Source organism: Silene latifolia, chromosome 2, assembly GCF_048544455.1.
Source record: "Silene latifolia isolate original U9 population chromosome 2, ASM4854445v1, whole genome shotgun sequence".
Taxonomy (NCBI): Eukaryota; Viridiplantae; Streptophyta; class Magnoliopsida; order Caryophyllales; family Caryophyllaceae; genus Silene; species Silene latifolia.
In genome coordinates this window covers 13,511,464-13,521,096 of record NC_133527.1, presented here as the reverse complement: position 1 = coordinate 13,521,096, position 9,633 = coordinate 13,511,464, and the positions used below count along the sequence as shown (strand labels likewise).

Below are 9,633 nucleotides of genomic sequence, written 5' to 3'. Positions count from 1 at the left end.
AAAAACACGCTCAGTTAATTAATACTCCCTATGTCCCGGTCATTTGTTGTTCTTTTCCATTTTTGGGTGTCTCAGTCAATTGTTGTTCTTTCTATTTTAAGAATGAATTTGATGAGCTATTTGATCATTTACATTCAAATTGTTCCACTTGTCATTTAGTAATTGGCTCACTCCTCTTTCCTTGGTCTTTGTGCCAAAATAAAATGACAGCAATTGACCGGGACGAAAGGAGTAAGTTGGCAATGTAATTAGGGTGACATGGTGGGTGCACCGTAACAAGTCGGAAGCCCAGAACGGGAAAGACCAATTGTCGTCCTTGATTGAATGTTTGGTGATTACTGCTCTTTATGTTGTCTCTTAATTTAGGTATACTACTTCTGAATAGTTCTGATTTTGGTAAGAAGCAGAATCTGAGGAATGTACGTGTTACCTGCCTATTACTCCGTAGAAATTTAGAATTACATCCTACTCTATAAGTTTAGTTCAATATACTCCCTCAGTCCCGGTCAATTGTTGTCCTTTTGTTTTGCCACAAAGACCAAGGAATGAGGAAAAGACCAATAACTAAATGATAAGTGGAACAAATTAAATGAGAATGATCAAATTACTTATCAAGTCCATTCTTAAAATAGAAAGGACAACAAGTGACTGAGACACCCGAAAATAGAAAAGGACAACAAATGACCGAGGGAGTAATAGCTACTCCTATAGTATATTATAGGCATGCTACACACGATGAACTTATCTGATGTGAAAGCCCAGCTCATCTTATAACGTGCATGAATGTTAATATGAACAATTTTTAATTCAATTTGTTTATCTTAGAATACTTCGTTATTTTTAAGTTTTCTTATTTCAATTTGTTTAATTTATCTTAGATTATGACTTCTTATTTCAATTTGTTTATTTTATTATAGCTAATTTTAAGACTGAATCTTGAGGGTAAGATTTGGTCTTAGCTTGAAAGACTTGCAATGAAGTTGGGTTGGTTTTTTTAGGTTTTAATTTGAGTTGGAAAATTATCAAAGCTCGTTTGGAAACTCTAGAATAGTATTTTGTGTGTTTAGTCTTATGTGATACATGAAAAAAAAAATATAAGAGCTTTAAAAATGAAATGTCGGATCTTAATTAAAACTCAAATTGTGTTTCGAACTGTAATAAAGATAGTCTTAATAAGGTGATTATGGGTCGGACTAAATTAAAATAGATGGTTCTATACTATTTGGTTTATGTTTGGTTTGATCATTATTACTATTGTTCAAGTTTAGTTGGTTCATATTTTTTGTGATGACTATTAGTTGGTTCATATTGAATAACCTTGGAGTCGAGTCATTACAGAACAAATAACAACTCGGGATGAGTCTAGCATGGATCGTTGAAAAAGTTAAGTTAGTAGCGTACATTTTATGGATTAATAAATTTGTGTTTAAGTTAGTTTAGAGCCAATCATTTTAGTTTTTAGTAAAAATAATTGGTGTACATTTTCAAATTGATGTTATTTGAAATAATTAAGTAATTTTGTTATTAGGTCATCTATTCATATGAGTCAGTATGATGTTATGGTGACCTTGAGTCGATTATGATCAGTTTGGGACAAACAAAAAATATCACTTATATCAATTACTCCCTTCGTTCCAGTCAATAATTTACATTTGCTTTATTTTCTCCGTCACAAAATAAAACAAGTGTAAATTATTCGCTGTGACAAGGGAGTATTAGTTTGGTAGTTGTTCTGTTACAAATATCAACTAATTTAATTGGTACAATTATGAAAGTACATATAAACTAGATTTAAAACTCATCGACATCAAATTTACCCTTATTATAATTCACTATATATCTAGAGAAAACCAAGTTTCAAATTTTTTTTCATAGGATTTTGGCCAATTTTAATTAAATTTCTCAAATAAGTCAATTTTTACAAGATGTAAGTTGACAGTCAAAACGAATTTTTATTATCGATCGTTTGGCATACCATGATAAATTTATGTAAATAATGACGTCCACACTATATATTAAATTTGTTTTAAAATTAGGTCAACTTTTACGGTTCTAATTGGATCATACGGAAACTTATCAAATGAATTTTTTTAACTTTTAACGTTTGCCACAACTTGATTAATCTAAGTAGAATGACGTCCACTTTAAATTGAAAACGCAAATATGTTATAGAATCAGACTCAATTAGGAGAACATACATAGTATATTAGTATGTATAGAATTATAAGATATTTAAGCACCAAAAAAAAAAAAAAGAATTATAAGATATTTGCTTGTGATTAATATATAGTATACGCGTAATATACCGACGACTTACTATTTGGAATCGTTATTCACAATACATGGTAACGTTTTAACATTAACTTTTTTGACTATTTTACTTGACGTGATACAATTTCGTAGAAAAGTAATTACTTTTAAAGATAATGTTATAAATTGTACGAAGTAGAAAACGCTCCACTTGTATTTTTATTAAGGGTTTTTCTAATTTATGCTCAATGGGCTATGTTAAGGTGTTAATTAGAGAAAGATTTAAATCCATAATTATCTAAGTATGGCAAATCTGAGAACATATTTCAATTTCTCATGATATATTCATTCAAATATTTCTCTAATTAGCACCTTAACATGTGCCCAATAGGCACAGCCGCACAGGTTAGAAAAACGCTTTTATTATAAACAACAAGAAGTCAATAATAAAAAACTTATGTAGAAAAAAATTACATAATGTTTTGACTTCTAAACAATAATGATAATGATTATTATTATTCTTGTATTATAGATATAAGGGATGCTATTGTGAAACAAAAAAAAATAGATATAAGAGATTGAATGTTAAAGATCTATCGATTTTATACTTTAACATCCTGATCATTTGTTTACCTATTTCATTTTTGGGTGTCGCGATCAATTGTTTACCTTTCTATTTTAGGAATGTCGTTGATGAACAATTTGATTCTCCACACTTAATTTGGTAAATTGATCGAACAATATGATTAAGAATTATTCCGTAAGATATACTCCTTAATTTACCCTATGCCGCGGGTGAAAATCAAACCCCCAATTTCATGGTTGAGTAAGAGAGTTCTTAACACTTGAACTAACTTTTGTTCTCCGTAACATATATCCTATACAAATACTCCCTCCTATTCACTATTTTCTTCCCTATTTCCTTAAACGGATTATTCAGGTTTTATTCCCCTTTCTTATTTTGGAAACTTCTACTCTTATTTTATTCATCTCTCTCTCCTATTACCAAACCCCACCCAACTTTTACTCTTATTTTATTCATATCTCTCTCCTATTACCAAACCTCACCTAACTCACAATTCCTTATTTAATTCCTAATTATTCATTCCTCTCTCCAATTCACAAACCCCACCATCTTTCTTTATTCATTCTTTAATCATCTCCTAAAATGTTGTGCTCACATCAAAGGGGAAGAAAACCCCGAATAGAAGGGAGTATACAATAATCCCACCACTTGCAAGAGTTATTGAAGTTTAATTTGACGATGAACATTTGAAAGTCGATGGATCATGACCGGAATTAACTACATACAGAGTACCATTTTGTTGGAAAATCTTTGTACTTTAAAAATTTTAAAATGCAAAAGCCTTCAATATGAAGGCTTTACGTTGGTAGAAAGTTCGGATAAGGGTGATTAAGCAACTTAAATTAAAGTAACGCAAAGACACCCACGGACAATTTTAAAGTGTTGGTGGGACACCAAAACATGCATGAAGATTTACGTTGTACAACCTGGACTTGGACGTGCCAACTCTCATCACGTCTGAGGTCGGACTCAGACGTGGAACACCCACGTCTGAACCCTGATGCGTGAAGGTTATACGTTATACGTCTGAGTCTAGGTTCGGACGTTGTCATGTGGAACGCTCATGCCCAACCTAGTGGGCTTGTTTTTGGGATAGGGAGTTGGTTTTGATTCGCACTCTAATCCTTTCTAAATCGCTAATTCTAATTGCTAATTTACGAAAGTTTTATGAAATAATTAATGAAAAAAGTGTAAAATTAGATCACTTACACTGGTACTTTATACTCCCTCCGTTCCAGTCATATGTTTACACTTCCTTTATTTCCCCCTCACAAAATAAAGGAAGTGTAAACATCTCACTGGAACGGAGGGAGTAGTTGGTGGTGCCAGATTTCAACTTGAGGCCTTCGATTAAGAAAATTCGAAACTGTGAAAGCGTTTTTTTGGTTGTAGACGGAAAAATCAGCATTTTAAAAACCAGTTTTGATTTTGTGTTGGACTTAATTTTTTTTTTTCCGGTTCAAATGAGCACACTTATATAGATTAATGAAAAGGAAATCACTAAACCTTGGGAGAGACGGTCTTTCACTAAGGTATTGAGAGACCAATCTTTCGTACCCTTTTATTTGTATTTCGTACCTATTTACATAATAAATGTACCCACTTTATCACTAATCATGATTTGTACCTATTTTATTACCTAAGAAGGGGCAACATAATTACATAAGTAGCTCATTTATATTGTTGACTATATAACTAGTATAGATCCCGCATTCCCGCAAAATAAATGCACGGTATTTATAGAGTTTTTACTTTTTATTTTATTACTTAATCATTCCAAATTTATACCTTAATATTTTCATATTTCATCTCATTATATTTTGATATGAGAAAAAAAAAAATTAACTGTAAAAATAATAATAAAAATTGAGTATATCATGAAATCATTTTTTTTAATCACAAAGTTAATGATTTCAATTTATAACTTTTCTTAAATTATCTTAATGAATTTTTTTCACGAAGTTAATAATATTAGTTTATTTTATTATTTTATACTTTTATATAGTGTAAGTATGCATCAACTCATTTTCTAAGAAAAAATTGCAATTTTGTATTTTATAATTTTATGCCTAATCATGCTTTAAAAAAAATATTTTAATGGGAAAATCTCATTCCTTTTCTTATATAAGTAGATGAGTTTGGATGAAATTTTTTTGAAATTTTTTATTATCTTAGTAATAATAAAAGGGATTTGTAATTTGTCGACCACGAATAACAAATTGAGATTAGTTATGAGTACTTTTATATTTTGAGTGTGGCCCATGAAGACAAAGCCCACGTGACCAACAGGAGACACAGATGGCCTCTTAAATTGAAGTAGTCTTTAATATCCTTCTTGGACCCGATTCTCATCTTGTATGAGCTTTTTAAGCAGCCGGTCTTTTCTTGCCCGGGGCTCATAATGAACTTGTCCATTTAGTTATTCGTCGTCAACAAATCACCAAATTATGCACAACACTTTCACGTAAACTAGTTTTATATCCATGCAAAAAAATGCACGGATTTACCATTTAAATATAGTTTTATCTTTTCATGAGAGGATTGGCTCGGATATTAGTGTGAATGAAATCCAACCATTCCAGGATTGTCTTGATGTTTGTCAAGTTAAGGACATTAATGCTATTGGCTCTTTTTTCACCTGGAACAACAAACAAGAGGTGGATACAAGAGTCTACAGTAGAATTGATATGTTTTTTATTAATGATGAATGGATGCATTTGTTCCCTGATGCATATGCAAACTTCACGCCAGAAGGGATTTTTGACCATTGTCCTTGTGTGGTCCAGTTTACTGAGCAGGTGCAGAGGAGAAAGGGGTCTTTTAAATACTTTAACATGTGGTCTTTGCATCCTGATTTTGAGTCTGTCATCAGGAATCACTGGCAAAGTTCTATTGAAGGCACTTTGATGTTTCAGCTTACTTCTAAGTTGAAAATGCTTAAATATAATCTAAAAATGTTGAATAAGGATTCTTTTAATGATATTGAGAATAACTCTGACATAGTGCTTATGGCTCTTCATAATGTACAAAAAGAGTTGAGAGACCAACCTATGGATCCTAGGTTGCTACTGAACGGGCTTTGTCTAAGGAGTATGCTATTATGATGGAGGCTAAGCATCAGTTTTTAGCTCAAAAGGCTAAGGCTGAGTGGGTAGCTGATGGTGATGACAATACAGCATACTTCCATGCTAGTATTAGAGCTCACAGGAATAGATAGGAGTAAAGTGGTGAATATTATTGATATGCATGGCAATTGTCACTCTTCTGCTCAGGATATTAATGAAGCGTTTGAAAATTACTATAAAGTTATTTTGGGTACTAAGAAGAGTGTTGTCTCTGTTCATGTCCCCACTGTACAGAAAGGAAGAGTTTTAACTGATGACCTAAGGCAAAAACTCATGAAACCTGTTACTGGGGAGGAGATTAGAAGGGCTATGTTTTCCATTCCAGGGACTAAGGCCCCTGGCCCCGATGGTTACAACAGTCAGTTCTTTAAGGACACATGGGGTGTTACTGGTCCTAGTGTTATTGATGCTGTCAAGGATTTTTTTACTCATGGCAGACTTCTGAAACAGATTAATAATACGGTGCTTACCTTGATTCCTAAAGTTGATATGCCTCAGTCTGTGACTCAATTCCGTCCTATTGCTTGTTGCAATACTATCTACAAGTGTATTGCCAAGTTGATGTGTAACAGACTGAGTGAGGTGTTGCCTTTCATCATTAGCCCTAACCAAAGTGCCTTTGTCAAGGGAAGGGATATTGTTGAAAATATTCTGGTGTGCCAGGATTTGGTGAAGTTGTATAGTAGGAAATCCTGCTCTCCTAGGGTGATGTTCAAAGTGGATTTGCAAAAAACATATGATAGCATTGAATGGTGTTTTTTGGAAGGTATGCTGGGAGCTTTAGGTTTCCCAGAACAATTTACTAAGCTTATTATGGAGTGTGTGACAACACCTTCCTTCACTATTGCCTTAAATAGTGAGAATTTTGGTTTCTTCAAAGCTCAAAGGGGTATTAGGCAAGGGGATCCTATGTCCCCCTTACTTTTTACCATTTGTATGGAATATTTGAGTAGAATACTGAGTGAAGTTCAGGATTATGATGGCTTCAAATTCCACCCACTGTGTAAGCCTCTTAAACTCACTCACCTTTGCTTTGCGGATGACCTTTTGATGTTCAGTAGAGGAGATGTGAAGTCTGTTGAGATCTTATTGAGAGCCTTTGAGACCTTCTCTAGTGCATCTGGTTTATGTATGAATAAAGGGAAGTCTTGTTTTTATAGTAATGGTGTGTCCAGTGGCTTGGTTGCTGAGATTAGGGAGCTTGCTGGAATGACTGAGGGGAAACTCCCCTTTAGATATTTGGGAGTTCCCATTGCTGCTAAACGTCTTTCATCACTGGATTGTGGTAAACTTGTGGATAGAGTGGTTGAGAGAATAAGAGCTTTGGGCACCAGAAAGCTCTCTTATGCTGGTCGTCTGGTGTTGGTCAAAGCAGTGCTTAGTTCTTTACACTGTAATTGGGCAAGAATCTTTATATTGCCTGCTACTGTTCTAAAAAGAGTTGAAGCTTTGTGCAGGAGTTTTCTGTGGCAGGGTAAAGAGGTGGCTCATTCTCCCCCCCCCCCCCTCCTTATTGCCTGGGATACTTGTTGTCAGACTCAGAAGATGGGTGGATTGGGCATTGTTGATTTGAGAAGATGAATGTGGCAGCTCTTGGTAAATATGTGTGGTGGATTGTCCACAAGGAGGATCACCTTTGGGTGAAATGGATTCATGCCATCTATATGAAACATGATGACTGGTTTTCCTATCATCCTAAAAGCACTGCTAGCTGGTCGTGGAGGAAGATTTGTGGAGTGAAGGATAAATTGAAACAAGGTTATGTTGATTCTTGGTGGTTGAAGCAGGATAATCACTATACTATTCAGCAAGGCTACTCTTGGTTGGGGGGCCTTAATGGGCAACAGGTTCCATGGTTTCATTTTGTGTGGAATAGGTATAGTTTACCTAAACACTGTTTTATGGGTTGGGTTGCAGTTCAGGGGAGGTTATTAACAAAGGATAGGCTGATGAAAATGCAAATTTGCCAGGATTCTGTGTGTGTACTTTGTGGTAATGATGGAGAAGACCACGCTCATCTCTTTTTTGGATGTACATTCAGCAGATTATGTCTGCAGCAATTGAACAATATGTTGGGAATTCAGGTGCCTGATACAGGCTATGTTGAATGGTGGACTCATAAACGGTTTCAAAGTTTGTTCAGAAAGCAGGTTGTTGCAGCTTGTTTACAAGGCCTTGTTTACTATATTTGGGATGCAAGGAACAGATGTAGGATTGAGCATGTGGTCCCTCGGCCTGAAAAGATTGTCAAATTAGTTAAGGGGGCTATAATGATGAGGTTGCAGAGGATGTGTACGGGCAGAGAGAAGGAACGGTATAGGCAGCTATTTCATTAGCATTGATGTACGGTTTTCCTTCAAGTTCTTTAAAACGATGATGTTGTAATTGGTTGGTTCAATGGTTTATAATATTACTTACATTTTACAAAAAAAAAAAATATAGTTAATTATAAAATAAAAAATAAAAAAAATAGATTAGTATTAAAATCTATATTATGTGTTCACATATGAAATTAGCTATATTAATATTAATTATTTTTTTCTTTTAAGGGAATATTAATATATTAATTATTATTAATCACAAATGGGTATTGTAAACTTTCCAAAATATGAAATTGGTTATATATAAAATATACATAATATAAAGTTTAAGGTAATATAAAAAGAGATTTTATATTGTAAACTTTCTAAAATAAAATAAGAAATTGATGGAGTTTTTTAGTGGTGGGGTAGGGGGTAAAAAAAAAGTCTTTTGGCTTCCTAGTTTTAAGGAGTCAATCAGAAGAGTTTAAAAAACTCAGCTTTTATATATAGAAGATTACTCAAAATACACCCTTGTCACTATTCCTTTTAATTAGACCCCCAAAACACTAAAAATAATGTAATCTCACAACAACGTAATTAAAATAATCGAAACAACTAGTAATTACTAACAATCGATAACACTGATTTGATTCGTGAAATTGTAAAAAAAAAAAAAAAAAAAAAAAATTAAACAAATCGAAACAACAAATTACCAACAATAAATAACATCAATTTGATGTTTTAATCCGAGAACTTACAAGAAACTAATCAACAACTTTTCTATAGGACTGGCCAAATAGGAGAAAAGCCCAAGCAAAAACATTGATATATTAAGTTTTTGATTTTATTTTGATAACTTTATACTTTATAATAAAAACTAACATATTTAAATAGGTAAGTTATTAATTTAAAATATTAGGTTATAAAAATAAAAGTATTATTTTATATTTTTATTAAGTAATTTTTTTGGGCCTTATGCTATTGGGTTAGTCCTACCTAAATATTGGTCTTATAGAACAATTTGTGAAAGTAAAAAATAAAAAATCACAATTACAATTATCAAAAACCGAAATCGTTATTGTTGATTTGAAATCTATTATAACACACTATTTTATTTTAAAAAAAAACGATAAATTTTGTCGAACATGGACCTCTCGTATCCAAATCTAAAATTGAGATTTGGAAGATCTACGTCCAAACCCAGTTTCTTTTCCAGAAATTATTAGTATAGTTTGAATTATAGGTGCTGTTTGGCCAAGCTTAAAAAGTACTTTAAAAAAGTTAAAAACTAATAACTTACCCCCAAAAGTAGAAGTAGGTATTTTCTACTTCTACTTCTACTTTTCACATAAAGTGCCAAAAATTCATT

At 32.9% G+C, this 9,633-nt stretch overlaps 2 protein-coding genes across 2 annotated transcripts; both read left to right on the top strand.

Moving 5' to 3' along the window:
- The first annotated feature begins 5,319 nt into the window (after positions 1–5,319).
- On the top strand, positions 5,320–5,940 carry LOC141634307 (uncharacterized). The gene has a single exon (XM_074446536.1). The coding sequence runs from the start codon at positions 5,320–5,322 to the stop codon at positions 5,938–5,940; it is 621 nt and encodes a 206-aa protein (XP_074302637.1).
- A 1,598-nt stretch (positions 5,941–7,538) lies between these two features.
- LOC141634293 (uncharacterized) lies at positions 7,539–8,297 on the top strand. The gene has a single exon (XM_074446515.1). It carries the CDS (start codon positions 7,539–7,541, stop codon positions 8,295–8,297), a length of 759 nt encoding a protein of 252 aa, XP_074302616.1.
- The last annotated feature ends 1,336 nt before the right edge of the window (positions 8,298–9,633 follow it).

Excerpts from the sequence above, each read along its gene's own strand:
- LOC141634293 (XM_074446515.1), top strand. The coding sequence starts at position 7,539 with ATGAATGTGGCAGCTCTTGGTAAATATGTGTGGTGGATTGTCCACAAG.
- LOC141634307 (XM_074446536.1), top strand. The coding sequence starts at position 5,320 with ATGCAAAAAAATGCACGGATTTACCATTTAAATATAGTTTTATCTTTT.